The sequence below is a fragment of the Lactuca saligna genome, chromosome 4, assembly GCF_052625555.1.
Source record: "Lactuca saligna cultivar CGN05327 chromosome 4, ASM5262555v1, whole genome shotgun sequence".
Classification (NCBI taxonomy): Eukaryota; Viridiplantae; Streptophyta; class Magnoliopsida; order Asterales; family Asteraceae; genus Lactuca; species Lactuca saligna.
This window is the reverse complement of record NC_136420.1, coordinates 321,825,318-321,845,969: the sequence shown is the minus strand read 5'-3', so window position 1 is coordinate 321,845,969 and position 20,652 is coordinate 321,825,318. Positions and strand designations below refer to the sequence as shown.

Sequence of the window (20,652 nt, the reverse complement as noted above, 5' to 3'; positions counted from 1 at the left end):
TCACACAATAGTTGTGATTCATATTTAATCGTAAAAACGTGAGAACACTACTTTATATTACTATTCTACTAAGAATTTAATATGTATAGTATTGTAGTAATTATAATATAAATATATTTAATTTTATATTGGTATTCTATATATATATATATATATATATATATATATATATATATATATATATATATATATATATATATATATATATATATATATATATATATATATATATATATATATATATATATATATATATGTTTAATAGTGTATCTGCGGTCTCTTCTCCAACCAAGGTTCTTTATCTTAGATTCTTAGTACCAATAAATTGTTAATTTGGGGAGAAAGTACGGTAATCATCGGTGTTACTTAAGTGTGCCCTAAAAATAAGATTCTCACTTCAATGCCACATAACCAATAACCAATAAGAAAGAGGCTCTCTAAACTCCAGCTAAACCATACCCAAACCTTTGCCTTTATTTAAATTAAAGAATTTTCTGTTGATATTTTTTGATAACCTTTTGTTTTAAACGATAATGCATTCCTCAAATCCTTTTCCACAGCTTCCCTCATCCACCGTTGGCTTCTCTCATCCCAATTCTTTCTTTTACCATGAAAAAGATGATGTTCAGTATAACTACCACCGGAAGAACGACGACCCATTTATCTCCGGCGAATTTCTTTTTCATCCCTACAACAGTTCTACTCCTCCCGCAGTTATCGAGAATGTTACTACAATCAAACAAGATTTCGTTAGGCAACAGCAGTTTTCTGAAGGATCAGGGTTGCAGTGTTCTGAAGATCATGATCTTTTAGATTCAGTAATTTCTCCGTACAACAAGAGATTAGCGACCTCGAAGAGAGATGGACATAGTAAGATCTACACAGCTCGAGGCCCAAGGGATCGAAGGGTGAGATTATCCATTGAGATCTCACGAAAGTTCTTCTGTCTTCAAGACTTGCTAGGGTTTGACAAACCAAGCCAGACCCTTGATTGGCTGTTTTCCAAATCCCTCACAGCCATTAACGAGTTGGTTGAAGAAACGAGCTGCTCATCTTCAACAGTCACTGATCAATCCAAACTTACATTTCTGGAAACCATTAATGGCGGATCGGAAAAGAAACCAGTACTACCCAAGTGTGTTAGCATCAAAAAGAAGAAAACGACACGTCGATGCAATAAATCTGGATTTCAGGAAGATCTTGCTAGAGACCAATGTAGGACAGAAGCAAGAGCAAGAGCTAGAGAAAGAACAAGAGAAAAACTGCTTGTTAAAAAGCTTGATGATGACTTAAAGACATTATTTCCTGATTGTTGTGATTCAGGTAACTTTTGGAGTCAAACTGAACCCAAAAATGAGTATAAAGACATATGCAGGGAGTGTATAATGGATCAAGAACCTTCGATGCAATCTAAAACATTCAACCTTTCAAATTAAGAGGATTTCATGAGCATCAAGGTGATCAAACAGTTAAGGATTTAGATCTGAAATAGGTGTGCGTTTCTTTAGTAATTGTTTGCTTGTTTTTTGTTTGCTTTTTGTTTTTTTTTTTTTTTTTTTTTTTTTGGAGGGGTTTAACAGAAAACCATTGGGGGATTTTGATGCAGCTTAGTGGTGGAAGATAAGTTGTATTAAATAATGGTGGAGCTGGGGTAATATTGTAATTGTGTAAGTACATTGTTGTTATTGATTGGTTAATTAATCAATTGGATTGTGATTATGGATGCATTTTATGAGTGCTTCTTGTGGTTCTTAGTTTATCCAATGTTCATCAAATAAATAAATAACCTTTAACCTTAATTTGTTAATGCATGTTATGGTGCTTAAATTTTAAAAAGAAACCATCGTCTTTAATAGAACAAGAAGTAATTCAAAACTAAAGTCTCCAGCTTCATTTTTGAGTGTATAAATCTAATGTGATTATTACTATGTTATCTTCATGATGATCTCTTTCATCTGTTTATTTGCCCTATTAATTCATTATACCACACCTAAAACATTGGGTAGGATTTAACCAACTTTTCATACCTCTTTTGTTACATTTACATTTTTGGACATAATCATTTGGACACCAGACAAAATAGTTCTAATCAGGTTTGTACATTTTATATCATTTGAATCCAAATTTGTAGTACTAAACCTTTCAAAAAAATTATCTCTAGTAGGAGATTTTGTCCTGTTCTTTCCTCTTCATACTTATTGTATGTATTAAAGTTAATATAATTAATTTCACTTATTGTACGTATTAAATTTAGTATAATTTCATTTGTTTATTCTAAGAGCAAGAGGTATACCTTCGCCACACCTCTTGTTTTTCCCCACCAACATCATATTTCTGATCATTATCTCATCGTAGGAAATTGTAACCCCTTACTATCTCTTATTTTTCAGATTTTTTTTAAGTATATAAGATTTATAATATAATTTATAAATGAAATCTAAATTATTAAAAATCCATTTGTTTTTCATTAATTCAAACTACTAAAATACTTCAAATTTATGAATAATAATTAAACATAACTAAAAGATAACAATTAGAAAATACATCACCTAAATCCTCGTCCAAATCTAAGTCTGAATCCATGTCCAAATCCTTAATGATAATATGTAGTTGGGTTCTAAAAATATGTTCCATCAAATGAGCACATAAGATTTACGTTATGATGTGTATATCCAAGTACATAACCTTATATTACATACTAATCTACATACTATTACAATAATATTCTATATGTATATGAGAATTGTAATTCAACAAAACTTTCCTCTTTAATGTTGTTAGTTGTTCCTATTGTTTGTTAAATTCTTGTTGGTTAATTGAAAACATAATATTCAAAAAAAAAAACATGTGCATTCTATAAGAAAGTCTTTTTGGATCTTTATATCGCTTTCAAATAGATATGTAAAACATGTTGTGTGGTGTGATGTCGGTACAGTAAACAAATTGAGAGAGTTTGATCCTAACTTGACACATTTACTAAATGTGGCATTTCTTGTCAATTAACCTATTTATTTTTGTGTCAAGTTCATATCAGATTTCGGGTTAGAGGTATACTTTGAAATGGATCGTACCATTTAAGGTTGAAATTCTAAACATGTTGAAAAAGTAAGATGTGTGGACGGAAATGAAAAAGTAATATTTGAGAGGCAAATGACTAAATTCATAGTGAGTTTTAGTGGGTAAAAATGAAATGAGTTAGAGTTGGGGAGATGGAGGTGTAAGGTGGGATCATGAGGAGGAAAAAGTGGTTAAGGGAATTATATTTTAAGAAAGAATAGAAAAACTAAAAATAAAATCTTAACTTAGAGGGCAAATTTGTTTCCACATTACCAAAGGACACATCCAAATGTCTTCTTTTACTATGGTTTTGTTTTTGGATCTTTCTATTTAAAGGATTAAATTTTGTGCATAGGGTTAATTTCGATTCATATTCGAGTTGAAATTAACAATCATAACCTTATCTATTTAATTTTTGTTGTGTGCTATGTGAATCGGTTTAATTAAACGGTTTGAAATACCTTATCCAAACATGATTATTTAGGTCGAATTCAACCGTGTTGGTTTTTTCCATATCTACTTTCAAATAGGGGGTTACCTATATATTCTTAGATGAAGAATTAAGTACTTGAAGAAAGGATGTTATAATATGATCAATTAATCATGCAAAAACACAACATTTTCGTGAATCATGAAAACTATATGCCATTTAAATTTTCAAAAAAATCGCTATTAGTATATCATATGCTTATAAGCTTTCATTATTTCTTTTAACATATTTCGTTAAATGTGCAAGTATTTATGAATGTGCGCATGCAAAACAAGTTAAAGTTAAGATGTCGAGAATGATCATATGATTTGGAAGACAGAACATCTAACTATCCAAGTACATAAGCTAGGTGGTGACACTTAGCCACCCAAATCCTTTCTGCAGTCTATCAGTTTTTAGTTGTTAAAATTTCACTATTCATCTTGTAATCAGGAACTTTGATTAGACATTGTACAGCAACATTTTGTCACGTATATCCATCACTGTAGCATTATTGTTTTAGCGAAATAATTGAATTAAAATAAATTAAAACTCGTTGAACGCCCAAAAAAGTAATAATCCTAGATACGATGGCAACCAAGTACTTTTCCATTGGAAACAAAGATTAAGGAGACAGAAAAGACAGAAAACTAATTTCGAAATTAGGTCATTAATTTGCTGAAGTCTTTTTAAATCAGCATTTAATATTTATTTACTTTTTTATTTAACTAATTCTTTGTGAGATTAAATTATATTAGGGTCGAAGAAGGAAAAGTGTGATTGGGAAAGATAAGGAAGATGTGAAGGTTGATGGAATTGCAGAAAGCAGGGTATGATCTCAAACTAGGAACCCTAGATAATTAAGAAAGGTCAAAAGAATAATTTTCAAAAAGAACCTTGAAGTTTGAATGTTTTTGCATATGGAACCCTATGTTTACTGTTCATTCTTGTTAAACCTAATCCTGAGCTATTCTGGCTCACAGATTGACCATTCTAGGTTTATGGTCTGGCTAACTTTCATATCAATTTTACCTTCCACATATCATTTCAAAGGGTTGAAATGTCAATTCTTATGGATCATTTGCTTTACGTAATGCTCCGATCTAAGAATTATCATGAGCTTTTTAAAACCCTATGCAAAAACATGTCATGTGAAAAGAAATAAATAAATAAATTTCTGGTAATTTTATATGACTAGTGATAATAATACCTCATCTTTTTCTTGTATTATTTTTCTTAATAAATGTACGCGCGTTGAATTAGAAACAATTAAAGATGAAAAATAATGTAATTTTAGTTTCTGATGCGTGTCTCTTCTGTACTAAAAGAGAACTTTGATACAGGACTTATACATTAGTTTTTATTAGTTTTTTTTTTAAATATTGGAAATACATTTTACTGATATTGAAATAGGGACTTTAAAAACATGTGGTTTCTTTGGACTAACTTTGATTGTGTATGCTAGTATCCTTCAAAATATTCTTTTGAAATTCAATTTTAAAATACATTAAACAAAAACTTGAAGACATGATTTTATCAAGTGTCTTATAAAAAAATAGGGGTAATAATTATTATATTTTTTTGTAGTTACAGATGATAACATTGAAATGAATTTGATGATGTTAATGGGTAGTACGTTCAAATTATGGATTCAATCACTTTTACCTCACTACAACATAAACGAACATTGGCTAAAAATAATGGAGTAGAAAAGAACTCATGGAACTTAAAAACGTATTTAAAATCAAAGTGCGTGCATATATCGGGTGTTTGGGATTTACTTATTTAAAAACAGAAAACTAACTTAGGTTTTTTAATAGTTTAATAGTTTATTCTATGTTAAAATTATGTTTTTTAAAAAATATTTTGATTATCTCATTTGGTACCAAAACCTAATAAGTTGATAAATTATTTTATAGTTTTTAGGGAGTTAATATCATTGTAGCCTAACCAACTCTTTAGTTTTGTTTAAATGGTCTCTTAGATTAAGTTTTTGATTTCTAGAGGTACAAAGTCCATATTGGCCCGCTTATTTGGTCGGTGTTACCTATTGCATCCGGTTACCTCTCACACCTAACCATTCTTTGTAACAACCAGATATTTTAAATCTATGTAAATTGTAATTCTTTTAAATAAAGAGAAATTTTGTATACTATGTACATTTACATTATCGACCCTCAAAAATACATTGTTCAACAATCTTTATTGGGATGAATAATGTAGTAGATATTTCAACGAGGTTTTCAAAAATATAAAGAACATTAAAATCCGAATTAAAACGAATAAGTTATTATCAATAAAAAATCTACATTAAAACCAGTTAAACTTAGAGATGGCAAAAAAAAAAACCGTATCCGATAGGTACCTGAAACCCTAACCCGATTTGACCGGGTAAATCCTCGAGTTGACCGGGGATGGGGATGGGAATGGAGATGGGTATTACCCGAATATAAAAAGCGGGGATGGGGATGGGGATGGTTCTACCTGTCGGGTACCCATACTCGTACCCGAAACCGGCCCCGATGGTTACCCTATATATATATATATATATATATATATATATATATATATATATATATATATATATATATATATATATATATATATATATATATATATATATATATATATATATAATATTACTTATGTTTTTATTTTTAATAATGCATAAGCAAATTTTCAGTAGACAAAGTAAGGTTTTTTAACAATCAAATGTATAGTTTTGGGAAGAATTTTTATGTCTTTTTTTTGCAAAAAAATGATTTTATTTGTCACCTTGAATGTTATTGTTCGTGTTTGAAAAAATTTAGTAATTATAATGTTTTATATTGTTCTGTTAGTTTTTGTTTTGTTGATTAATATATAATTATAAGTTGTTTTTCATAAAAGTTCAAAACTTTGTAACAGGGAAAAATCTCTGATTACCCATTGGGGATCCCCGATACCCATTGGGGATGGGATGGGGATAGATTTTTAATCCCCGATGGGGATGGGGTCGGGTATGGGGATGGGGATCGGGATTCGGGTATGGGGATGGGGAACACGAAACCCGGTATACCCGTACCCATTGCCATCCCTAGTTAAACTCTGTTAAGTGTGAAAAGTGAATTTTCAATAAAATATTTTTTAGCCTTAACAATCTAAATGAAAGTCATACAATACATTAAACCGAGAGTTTATTTAAAAAAAAACATTCAAATCTGACTTCGTATAAGGAAGTTATGATTTTTCTAAATTCCGGTTTAGCAGTAGACAGCTAAAAACTCGAAATAAAGATCAAGTGATTTTTAACCGACACAACCTAAATGAGATTTGAAGATCTTGTCAATAGTAATACAATGATAAAAGGACAAACGAAAACGGACGACGGATGAAAAAGTTATGAATTTTTAACGGACTTTTTCTGTCCCAGCCTGTTAAAAATATAACATTAAAAATAAAGTCAAAATTTGCGGACAGAGTCTAAACAAAAGTTGTAGAAAATAATTTAACCTACGCGTGAATATAAAGAGCGTAAACATCGGAAATCGTATGTGAAAGTTATGAATTTTAGAAGATTAAGGCACAAAATTCGAGGTTACCCCGGAGGAGTACGGCCCGCGTTCAAGTAGTACGCCCAGCTTACTCCGAAGCAGGGTCCGAACTCGGCCACATCGACGTCTCCCTCACATGCAAGCCATGCAACATAGTAGCTCCGACGCGTGACAAACTAGCTAGGGCATGTATGCTACGCCCCGCGTACGAGGAGGCTCCAGCCTCCTATAAATAGGAACCGAAGCCTTCGGGTTTTGGTGTTCATTTACAAACCTCTCTCCTATATTACTCACTTTTAAGCCCCTCGGGATTACCCTGACGCCCCGATAACGTATCCAAACCCCGACGACAGCCCGAAGCCCCGAAATTCTCGAAAAGATAACCACTCTCCAATCGAAGTGTTGCTCGTGTAAATCCTAGTCTTTCATCAAATCATCACTTTTATCAAGTGAGTTCATACCCTTGTATTTTCATAGTTTTTACAATTTTAAGGGGAGGGGGGAATATAAGTTTAACACAATTATTTTTTATTACAAACAATTAGTTTCAAAATGTGTTAAAATATTTATAGATATTAAACTCTTTAAATGGTTTTATAGACTAATGTTTTTCCCAAAAATTTTATATATATATATATATATATATATATATATATATATATATATATAAAAGGGTTTGATTCAAAGAATAATCGATGGTATACAGCTTTCAAATACATGTTAAAAATACTAGTTTAGGAATGTACAATTAATCATTATTTCAAGATGATTGGGTTTTCGTAACTATTATACATGTAACTTCTATATGTTTTTTATGAGTCATTTGGTTCAAGTTGTTTAGTTCATTTAAACAACATAGTTAAAGCCCTGATATTATAACCAGAATCTCAAGTCGAAGAACAAAACAATGTGTGTATAGATCTATATTGGGATTGATAACCCCACATTCGGGCTGCTAGCTACAGTCGGGCATACACGTCTATGAGTGACAATTGTTATCAACATTTTTAATGCTTTCAAAGAATGTTTCAGGCCATCTAGTCTCAGTATGGTTATAATAACTTATTAAAAAGATATTAACAAAACGGTTAGTGTATAATTAACTAAACATGAGTACCTTTTTCAACGTACCAGTTTACCAAATATACATTTTACAGTAATACATACCGGTATTCAATAACAACTGGTGAAGCCAGACACACTCTCTTTTATAGTTTATACAAAAAGGATACAAAAATAGAACATTGGTTTACTAATAGAACGGTTTTATGGGATTAAAATTACCGTTCATATACAGTAGATATATAGGATTTTCTGGAACAGTTTACATATTCAAGAAACAGAGAACATACTTTCAAACATAAATACTTATGCACTCACTCAACTTTATGTTGATATTCTCTTTTCAAATTACTTGTATTCTCAGGGAATCAGTAGACAGGTACTCTCTGAGCTTTTGAGAAGATGGAGCTATTTTGAGTCATGTCTTCTTCTTTTGTATAACTATTTTGGTGTCAATATACATTGATTGAACACATGTAAATATTTATATTTATTTTAATACAATAGTTTTTTGTACTTTGATTACTATGATGCATGTGTTATGATACTACAAATGACGTCCTCTACCCCCGGACGTTTCCGCCGTCTGGTTTGGGGTGTAACAGATTGGTATCAGAGCATTGTTTGTAGTGAACTCAGTATATCAATCCATAAAAGATACACAAACTATAATACATTGGGGCTAAGAGCTCTGACTACAAGCATACTTTTTTAGAATTTAAGTATTTTTATAAGAAGTATACTAACACTCATACATACAAGTACAGTATCACAGTCATAACAACTTAAAAGTATTTAGATGTTGGACATTGCAGTCAAACCTGAGCAGTTATGTAATTATATCTGGAATCAATATAGCTTGATCATCTATATTGGTTTAAGATATAACTAACATGTGTTTGGGAGTGATGGTAGTGTTGCGACATGTCTAAAACTTACCGACTATACATATACAGAAGAACTTTGGAACAAAACATAAAGTTAAAATACTATAAGAGTATTTTAGGCACTATATACAAATGATAAACATGTGAAAATAAAAGAACCATTGTGAGTAGTGTTATAAATATTTATGGTATATTACAGTTATATATAATTAAAGTTATATAGACTTAGAATATGTGATCTAACTTCATTTCTTGTTCCTTGTTTGGTTGTGGATTTAGAGCAGGATCATTTAATCAAAATTCAATTATACTCAAGTTATATATATAATTAGTATACACTTTATAGTTATAATAGTACACAGAACAAATCATACAGAATTCATTATCTGTTAACTGTAAGTTTCTATCATAGAAACTTGTATTTGTAATCTATTGTTACTAATTATATTCTATTCTTATTCTCGTAAAGATCTAATGGTCGGATTTCATTTACCATGGGACCCTTACTTTCCAAATCACGTTAACGAAGGATGGATAGTAGAGGATCCAGAAGAAGATCCAGAAGAAGAGGAAGAAGAAGATGAAGATGAAGAGTCAGAGGGTACCGACACAGAACCCACAGTATATAATCTTCCACCAGCCATCCCACCTCCCGCAGTTGAAAAGGGTTTCAAGGGCCAATGCCAGTTTGGGGAGATCACATATACCATTGGAGCAAACAATAGGGCCAACACCCACCTTATGGAATGTGCCGAGATTTCTACGACCTCAGTAACGTAGGATCAGCTGACAAGGCTCTACCTGTCATTATTCATCGTATAGCTCACCAAACCGATTATAGGCGAGAGTTTCGATAAACCGGATCCTAGAAGTCAATGCAACTGCGCAAATCAATGTTGCGGATATTCATCGTCTGGACGAAATCCAAGATGAATCCCAAACCCACACTGAGGCACTACAAAACCAAGTAAATGTTGCCCTAACAGAAATAAGAGAATTAAGGGAGCATCAAACTACCTTGGAAAGACAACTAATAGAAACCAAACATCAAGAAGCAGAGTCTAGTACTCATCGTAGTACACGACGCAAGTAGTGTCTATTCTACTTCCAATTTTGTTATAGATTAGGACTTTGACTAAATGTTTTATTTTCAGTAAAATGGTGTTTTGCAGACCTTTAGATAGGTCCAACTTTCCATATAACATAGCGTATTTCATAAGTTTTGCTTATAATGTAAATCTATGAATATGTTCTAGTGTTATTTGCCATGTTTTTCAGTACGACCGTGAAAATTTCATTTTCGATAAGTCGGTTTGATGTCGATTTTTTCCTACTACTGTGTATATTATAGACCTACTTTAAGGTCGAGTTTTCCAGACTATATGTGCTTAATATACCAATACAATTGACATGTATTTTCATACTCTTTGAAAAATAATCACTCAAATTCATATTATCTTTTTGCAAGTTGTACTTGCAATAGACTTCTATTACCAATTATTTACAAGATTCATATTGAACTAAGTGTTTTAGTTCATACATATCAAATTCATGTTTATTCTTGATATATAATTGTCTTCTTCATCTTTTAACTTTTATAGTAAAAGATGCATCCACGGAAAAATCCAATACATGTCAATGTTAACGAAGAGCCAACACCACCACCACCTCCTCAATTCAACGTTGCCATGTTTTAGGCAACGGTCACGGCACCTGTTGCAGCTGCTATGTCTCATATAAACACCCCTGGTGCAAGTGGTTATGGAGTTAGTGCGCATCCCTCTAATCACGGCGAGAATCACAGGCACTCACGAGAGTGTACCTACAAGGAATTCTCAAACGCCAACCCAGAACCTTTAATGGGACTGGAGAGGTAATGGCGTTAAGACAATGGATCGAGAAAACAGAGGCAGTCTTCGAGATCTGCTCCTACCCAGAGGGTAGAAATGTCAAATTTGCGGTCTGTACCTTTGCTGACAGGGCCCTAACATGGTGGAACGGCCATGTTAAGTCACTAACCTTGGTAGTGGCTAATTCCATAAGTTGGGAGAACTTGAAGATCATGCTGATGCGGGAGTACTGCCCGCAAGGGAAATTTAGAAACTTGAGCAAGAGCTTTGGGGTCTTACTATGGTTGGTTTAGACATAACAACCTATACAAATCGATTCTAGGCCTGTTGCCTTTGACGGTACCAAAGAATTGGCACAGTCGCTCATCGACCACGGTGCCCGTCAAAACATAGTGGTTGTTGCTCCAGATTAACCCAAGGGAAACAACAATAACAACAACAGCAAGAAGAAAGCCTGGAATAAAAGAAAGGGAAATTCTTCTCAGGAACCCTCTATAAAGCAACAATTAGTGGCAGTCCATGTTGCTACTATGTCGGTTCCCACACCAGCTAAGCCTTATGCTGGTAATCTCCCCAAATGCAACAAGTGCAATTTTCACCACAATGGAAATTATTAGGAAATGCATTGTCGTAACTGCAATAGAAAAGGGCATACTGCCTGATTCTGTAGGTCACCACCCCAACCGATTAACCAAGTACCTGCTGCTGGAGTATGTCAAGCATGTTATCAATGTGGTGATGTGGGGAATTTTAAGAGAAATTGTCTAAAAGCGGGAAATTCTGATGGAGTTGGGAGGATTCTAGCATTGGGTCACGAAGAAGCAGTGGTAGACCCTGCGGTGGTCATGGGTATGTTTCTTCTCAACAACATTTATTCATGCATTTTATTTGATTGTGGTGCTGAGAGGAGCTTTGTGAGCCATAATTTCAAGCACTTGCTAAATCAAAACTCCAAACCACTAAATGAAACTTTCACAATCAAAATGGCAAACGGGAAATCCGAATCCACCAATGATATATACATAGGATGTACCATTGCCTTAAATAACTTTTCTTTCCCAATAGACCTTATGCCGGTCTCTATCAAAAGTTTTAACGTCATAATAGGTATGGATTGGTTGTGCCCTAACCATGCTGAGATTCTATGTTATGAAAGAGCTAGTCGCTTGAACATGCCAACTAATGAAACTCTTATTATCTATGGCGACAAACCTGGAACGAACCTTCAAATCATTTCTTGCATCAAGGCACAAAAGTACCTTCGCAAGGAGTACTGTGGTTTCTTAGCACACGTGGTAGAAAAAAAAGCAAGAAGTGAAAGATATCACGAGTATTCCTGAGGTCTGTAACTTTCCCGACATATTTCTTGACGACCTTCCAGGAGTACCCCTGTAGCGAAATCCCCCTATCGTCTTGCACCTTCTGAAATGCAAGAATTATCCAACCAACTGAACGAACTCCTTAACAAAGGTTTCATAAGACCAAGTTTCTCACCCTGGGGAGCACCAGTTTTGTTCGTGAAGAAGAAGGATGGGTCATTCCGCATGTTCATAGACTACCACGAGCTGAATAAACTTACCATCAAGAATCGATATCCATTACCTCACATTGAAGATCTGTTCACTTAGAACCTCTTCTTTAGCTTGATTTTGGCAATTAGCACCTTGCATGTACATAAAGTTTGCAACTTTACGTAGGAAGTATGCTCTAGGAACTCAGATCTATAATATGGAGCTTTGGGATGGCTTATAAGAAAGTGAATGGAAAAAGGACTGAAGGGACTCGACGAGTTGCATGGCCAATTCGGTGATTCCGGTGAAGATTAGCCTTGAGGGTCTCTGCATGAACTCGGCGAGTTAGCAAGATGACTCAATGAGTCAGTTAGGGTTTTCTCGACTGTAAACACGCATGGACTTGGAGAGTTGTCTGGAAACTCGACGAGTCAACTGGGGGTTTTCATGACTTCTCGAATTCTGGAAGGACTCGACGATTCAGTAATCTGCACTCGACGAGTTGGGTCAACATGGACTGTTGACCTTGACCGTTGACCTTAACTTTGACCAAGGGTTGACTAGTTTGACTTATAGGGGTATTTTTGTAAATTGGAAATTTAGGGAAATGGTTTTATGGTAAATATAGGTGGTAGAGTTCGTGGCTATGGTTCGAGAGTTTGAGCTTATCACTTCAGTTCGACAGTTGTGAGGTGAGTTATCCTCACTATACTAAGGGGTTGAAGGCACTAATGTCAGCCTATTGGATCTGATATCCTAGAAGATGGTGATATGTTAGCGTGAGTTAGTTATGCATACTAGTTGTTATGCCATCTTGGTAGATTTGTAGGACTACATGTGTTACTATCTGATTATTTGTATGTGCATTAGTTATGTTATATGTCGACATGTTATGTGGGATGGATTGAGGTTGTACTGCTCCGTACGGTATCCAAGAAACCCTAGAGTATTCCAGATATGAGTTGAGGGCCAGGCGGGGCATGACAGACTCATATTGAGGACTCGGGAGCATTCCAGATGCGAGCTGAGGGTCGGGAAGGGCATGCCAGACTCGTACTGTGGGCTCAGGAGCATTCCAGATACGAGTTGAGGGTCGGACAAGTCATACCAGACTCATATTGTAGGCTTAATGGCAAGCCAGATGTGATTTGTGTGCCAGGAAGACAAACCAAACTCACACTATGGGCGTAGGGGTAATCCAGTTTGTAAAGTTGTGGTCCCATTACATGTTATTATTTGTATATGTGCTATTTGTTGTGTATCGGTATTTTCGGGGAACTCACTAAGCTTTGGGCTTACAGTTTCAGTTTTGGTTTCAGGTACCTCAAATGATCACGGGAAGGCAAAGGCATGATCGTACAGGTCCTCACATTTTATGACTATGTTTATGGGATACTCTGATATAGAACTGTTTTGAAAACAAATTTGTAATAACTGTTGGTTTCTAAATGTTTTTAAAAGTTCAAAATTAGCATGATTTTTATGGATGCAACATGAATCACTTCATGGATTTTATCACGAGTGACTATGAGATGATAATATCTTATATTCATGAAACGCAGACATATAGTTGTAGTTTACAAGTCGGTTGCACATTGATAATATGTAAATGCATCAGTAACTTAGTGTTATAAAAACATATTGTTGTGTATGATTTGATGAGTAAATAGAGCAAGCATATGAGTTGAAGTTTGTTCATTCCTTTTACCCTATAAGGGATAAAAGTGATATAAATGGGCCCCTTGATGATTTAGTGATAACAACCTAAGTGTTTGGCCAAGCCTGGACTATGTTGATGTGTTCAATTGTAGTTTGTTATCAGTCGTCATAAATCGGAAGTTTATCCATTCCTTTTACCCTATGAGGGATAAAAGTGATATAAATGGGCCCCTTGATGATTTAGTGATAACAACCTAAGTGTTTGGCCAAGCCTGGACTATGTTGATGTGTTCAATTGTAGTCTGTTATCAGTCGTCATAAATCGGAAATCAGGAAACAACACATAGACAAAGAGAATGATTATAATCCATGTATCATGTTTATACGATATCTTGAGAATGGATGAATATATGATCTGTTATCTAAAGGGCATGTTGCTGATAAGATCAAAGTTCGACAGTGGCTTTTGAAAGCTACGATTGCTAATCAGATTCCGAAGTCGTACGCAATAATAGTTATTAGACTTATCCAAGTAGGAGACTGTTAAATTAGGTGTCTAAGCCCATAAATATTTTTGGTATGTACTTGATTTGATTATGACCAAGCTCCTTTTGGGTTGCCTTCACTCATGCAACTTGATAGGATGACAAGAGGAGATAGATTAGAATTTATTATAAGAATAATAAATTAATACTTAAAATGTTTTTACTAATATATTACAAGATTAATATATTATTTGGAAATCATATTATTTAATTTGTAACACTCCAAATCAGGTATTACCTTGAAGCCCTTGAGAATTTTCAATATAGCATAATAAGTCCTTTAAGTACGTTCGGCATACTCATGGGTATGCTTAGTGTACTATGAAAGAATGATCGTGGAAGGACAGTATGTATGCTGGGTGTACGTGACGGATGTCCAAACCCTAATTTCCGGACTTGAGGCCTATTTAAACGTCCTTAAGCCTCTTGGACCTAGCCTTAGATAGTCTCCATAGCCTTATTTCGTTCTTCTACTCCATAGAGAGCTTGTGATATCATTTTTTATCTTAGATAGGGTATTTGTGGCCATTTTTAGTTCCATTCAAGAAGGAGTTACTAATCAAGCTTAAAGTGGCCTTGGACTTCAAGAATATAGATCTAGTTTACCTTGAGGAGCTTCTGTAGGTATAAAGCTTAGATCTTGCCTTCTTATTCTTTAGATCTAGTTAGGGTTTTCTTTATGGTCCCTTTTGTTGGTTTTGGACTTTTCTTGAGAGCTTGAGCAACTCTCGAGTTTAGTGAGGACAGATCTGAAGCCCTTTGGTCCATTTATAGCATAAAAATGAAGTCTTGATGGGTGTTTTGACGTCATGCCTGGATTAAGACCCTTGGAAAGGTCTTACTGAGTTGTTGGGAACATATGAGACATGCAAAGGCATAAAGTTGCCAACTTTATGCCCTAGGAGGTCCTAATAAGCTTAGATCTAACTTTTAAACGTGATAAAACCAAGTATTAATCACTTAATGGAAGAAAGTGCTTAATTTTTTAGTATGATGGGTGTAACTTAGCGTACACAGCGCGTACGGCTCAGAGACTCAGTACGCTGCACGTACCCGGGTGGTACGCTAAGCATATGTACAGCAGATGGACTTAGATTCGTTTTGGGCCTTTGAACTGTTGGGCCTCAATTAGTCATTGGGTCTGGTCGTGTTTTAGGGTTGATGGGCTAGTTTATCTGTTTTTGGGCCATAGATGTTATGATGGGGCTTTATTGGGCCATGAGGTCCATTAATGATTTTGGACATGGACTTTGGGCCCATTAACAAAGGAAGACTATTTTAGCCTATATGAAAGGACTTGAGGTTTGGGTTTTCCATTTGATTATGTGAAGTCATAAACTTGGGTAATATTATCATTGTTCAGCACAAGAGGTTACGGACATTTAGGAGAGCAGCTTCCGGATTCGTTGGATAGAGGTGAGTCTTCTCACCATACCAATGGGTCTAAGGCACCAAGGTCATCCTATTTTATGTTATGTGGTACATTAGTGTTTGTAGAGATATGTGGTATGATAGTTAGATTTGTGTTAAGTAGTATGCTAGTGATTGTATGTTATTGCATGGAAGACCTCAAGGGAGCCCGTGGCAGTTGGATATAAGACCGTGTGGGGTAGCCCATGGCATTCCTAGGAAAATACCATGTAGGGTAGCCCATGGCACGATGGTATAAGACTCTGGGGGAGCCCACGGCATCCTTACAGGTTTTTGTATGTGTATGTAGTATGTTAGACACTTATGTGATATGATATGCTAAATTGATTATGTATGTTATCGCAAGGAAGACCACGGGGGGAGCCCGTGGCAGTTGAATATAAGACCATGTGGGGTAGCCAACGACATTCCCAGGTAAAGACCATGTGGGGTAGCCCATGGCATGAAGGTGTAAGACCCTGGGGAGGAGCCCACGACATCCTTAAAGGTTTATGTATGCATGGCTTATGTGGTATATGTAGATTTTATAGCTAATATGATATGTGTTATGTGGATTGTATGTGGGGTATGCTCTGGGGGGGACTCACTAATCATTAGCTTACAGGTTGTAGATTTTTTTCAGGTACATCGGATCCCAAGGGCAAGGGCAAGGCTTGATGGCGCGGCGTGCACTCTCACACAGGCGTTTTATGGGACACACTGATATTTTAAATAAAAGTTGTAATGGATATGAGTTTGAAAACAATTATATATGGGATTTTGTAATTTATGGAAATGTGTTTGGAGAATCAAAAATGAAAATTTTCCTTTGAAAAATCGGGTCGTTACAAGTTGGTATCAAAGCCTTGGTTTAAGGGACTCGGGTAAACTCTTGGGTGTGTCAGGACTCAAACTAAGGAAATGGTAAAATTGTTTTCAAAAGAAAATGAAAAGCTTTTAAAGAAAGGAAAATATGAGAGTGCAACGCACATGATCAGTCGAGCCAAGTAAGTAGTTCCCCAAGGTGTTAGCCATGTTATACTGATGTTTGAGCTTTGATAACCGTATGGAACTTGCTTTGTGTATGCTTTTAAAATTGTATACGGTTAGGACCTTAAAGCCTTACAATGATTGATTTGGTCTTATTTCTTATTCCTTGTTTGGTTTTGGTCCTAGGGTAGAATGTTTTATTCAAAAGTCTATTTGATCCTTTTTTGTGTATAATGTGCATGCATAAAGGCAACCGAATATATTGGTATGGGTAGAGAAAATCTTAGGACAACCTAGGATTTGAGAGGTGCGGTAGTCTGTGGAATGTGATTTATTTTAGGATGAATTGAAGTTGTCAGGTAGAGCATTGGGAAAGGTACAGGTAGATGTGGAAGGTAGTATTGGGCACGTACTAGTGAAAGCACATGACCTATACATGAACCAATGTTACATCTGACAACTCCAAGGAGTAACAGTATGGGAAGATCCCCTTTATGAGTATCTGGATTATTATGATTTATGACATTTCAGTTCAACATGGTGGTGATATGATTTGGAGCAGGGGGATCAGGATCCGGGGCTGGATCAGGTAACACTACCGATGTCATCGATGAGAGGCTATGCGATCTTATTGCAGTCGAGGTTACGAGGGGCATCCTTAATGCTACACCATTCATCTTTGGGATGATCATGGAGGGTATGATGAAGATTCTGGATGAAAGGCCTGGGGCATTCAAAGCCAAGATTGTTGCAGGACAGGTTGGGGCGCGAACTCCCTCATTTCGGGAGTTCAAGGTGTGCAGGGCGTTGGAGTTTTTTGGGGTTAGGGACCCCATTATTAGCCGATGTTGGGTGGTGGATATCAAGAACACCCAGCACACGAGTTCTTTCCCGGATGCAGTAAAGGTGGGATTTTCTTCTTTCATGCTGAGAGATAGGGCCCGAGATTGGTGGAGCGAGGTTACTAACCAGGTGGGAGCAGCCGGTGTGACTGAGATGACATAGGCCAAGTTTTTCTGGCGATTTGACTTGGAATTTGCATCAACCATTGAGGTTCATAGGATGGTGAAGGGGTTCCAGGAACTCCAACAGACCATAGAGACTGTGGCGGAGATCACCACCAAGTTTCATGAGCGAGCATTGTTGATTCCACAATATGCTACCGATGAGGATATGTGAAGGACGAGATATCATTCCATGATGAGGGATGATATCCAGGAGTTAGTGAGCTTTACATGGTGCAAAACCATGAATGAGATGGTGGAGAAAGCCCGGGAACGGGAGATGGAGTTAGACTTCCACACCAAGAGAAAGTCGGAGCAGGTGCAGGCAGTGGTGGGTCAGACTAAGAAGCCTAAGACCTCAGATACATCCAACATGGGGCAGCAGGGTCGGGGCCGGTGTGCTAGGTGTGGTAAATTGCATGGTGGGGCTTGTCGGATAGCAGGAATTTTGAGATGTTACTCTTGTGGTCAGCAGGGCCATTTGAGCAGGGATTGCCCCAAGAAGGGCTTGGTATGTTTCCACTGCAACCAAAAAGGCCGATTGTCTGAGGTTGTAGGGAGGGGGGAGCATTGGTGGTGCCTGCACCCACCACACTGAGGATCACCGATGGCCACCCTGCTAAGGTGGATACCCCAGCAGTGAAGAGCCTCACATTTTAGCTAACTACCGAGGAGGGTCGGACAGCACCAGACATTGTGGTTAGTATGTGTCTATTATTCTCTGCTCTTATTTTTTGTATGACTTATATGTACTTTATGCTTGTATAGGGACCTTTTTGTTCAATGGTATGTATGCTCATGTCTTGTTTGATTCGGGTGCTACCCGATCGTTCGTGTCCCTTGTGCTTAGCAAGAAGTTCTTGGATGCACCGGGAACTTTGGATTCCCCACTCGAGGTAGAGATTGCAAATGACTGCATTGTGGGTGCTGCGAGGATGCATCAGGATTGTGTCCTAAATGTGTTTGGCGAGAGGTTTTGTGTTGATCTAGTCTGGATACCGTTGTGAGGGTTGAAGGTGATTGTCGGGATGGATTGGTTGGGGGGGATGGGGCCATGATTGATTTCGAGCGCCAGTTGGTTAGGGTTCGAACCCCAAGTAGGGGAGAACTAGTTATATATGGTGAGAGAGCCTCGCAGGGGTCAATTCTATGTTCGGTTGCGAGGGCTAGGAGATTTCTGCAGCAAGGATGTACGGGATTTTTGGCTTATATCTCAGATACGAGGGTTGAGACCACGATGGATGTGGGTAGTGTGCCGGTTGTACAGGAATTTTGGGATGTTTTTCCCGAAGAGTTACCAGGAGTGCCTTCGGAGAGGCAGTTGGAGTTTCGAATTGATTTGGTGTCGGGTGCCGCTCCGATAGCGAATGCACACCTCGCGAGAAGCAGGAGTTATCGATACATCTTCGGGAGCTGCTAGACCGAGGGTTCATACGTCCAAGCAGTTCCCCTTGGGGAGCACCGATCCTGTTCGTAAAAAAGAAGGATGGATCACACAAGATGTGCATTAACTACCAAGAGCTGAACAAACTAACAGTGAAGAACCATTATCCATTGCCGAGGGTCGATGATTTGTTCGATCAGGTGCAAGGTGCGTCTTGGTTTTCCAAGATTGATCTTCGGTCGGGGTACCATCAAATGAGGATTCGAGATGAGGACATATCAAAGACAGCTTTCATGACTCGATATGGGCATTACGAGTTTGTAGTGATGCCATTTAGGCTTACCAATACCCTAGAAACGTTCATGGATCTCATGAATAGGGTGTGTAGAGCGATGTTGGATCGGTTGGTGATCATTTTTATTAATGATATCATGGTCTATTCTAAGACCAGGGAGCAGCATTAGCAACATCTGAGAGAAGTATTGGAGACCCTGAGGGCGGAGAGGTTGTATACCAAGTTCTTCAAGTGTTGTTTTGGCTGAGTGAGGTATAGTTTTTGGGGCACATCATCAACCAAGATGGCATTTCGGTTGATCCAGCCAAGGTTGAGGCAGTGATGCGGTGGGAGGTACTGAAGAATGTGTCTGAGATCCGTACCTTCTTGGGTTTAGCAGGCTATTATCGGAGATTTATCCAGGATTTCTCCGAGATTGTTGTACCCTTGACCCGCTTAACCAAGAAGGATGTGACATTTCGGTGGGGCACAAATCAGCAGTTAGCATTTGAAACCCTGAGACGGAGAATACGAGGCTCCGATCCTAGTACTACCTAAGGGGTTAGACAATTTGGTGGTGTACTGTGACGCATCGATTTTAGGGTTAGGTGCGGTACTGATGCAGAAGGGGCACGTGATAGCTTATGCCTCGAGGCAGTTAAAGCCTCATGAGGCAAATTACCTCACTCATGACCTGAAACTGGGGGCAGTGGTTTTTTCCTTTAATATTTGGAGGCATTACTTGTATGGAGTGTGGTGCACCATCTATACTGATCACAAGAGTTTGAAGCATTTGATCGATCAGCAGAACCTCAACATGCGACAGAGGAGGTGGTTAGATGTGCAAAAGGATTATGATTGTGAGATCCTATACCATATAGGGAAGGACAACGTAGTGGCCGATGCTTTGAGCCACAAGACGGCGGGTCCCCGATTGGGAACGTTTGTATGAGGATGATGGTGATCTCTCCATTATTGGATATGGTCAAGGAGGCGCAGGTCGAGGGAGTGAAGAAA

General features: G+C 36.9%; 1 protein-coding gene across 1 annotated transcript; it reads left to right on the top strand.

Annotated features, from left to right (window-relative positions):
- Nucleotides 1-309: 309 nt before the first annotated feature.
- Nucleotides 310-1,720, top strand: LOC145039791 (uncharacterized). Its single transcript, XM_078987800.1, has one exon. It carries the CDS (start codon nt 534-536, stop codon nt 1,434-1,436), a length of 903 nt encoding a protein of 300 aa, XP_078843926.1. The 5' UTR covers nt 310-533; the 3' UTR covers nt 1,437-1,720.
- The last annotated feature ends 18,932 nt before the right edge of the window (nt 1,721-20,652 follow it).

Bases quoted from the DNA above. Each gene is read 5' to 3' on its own strand.
- LOC145039791 (XM_078987800.1), top strand. From the start codon at position 534: ATGCATTCCTCAAATCCTTTTCCACAGCTTCCCTCATCCACCGTTGGC.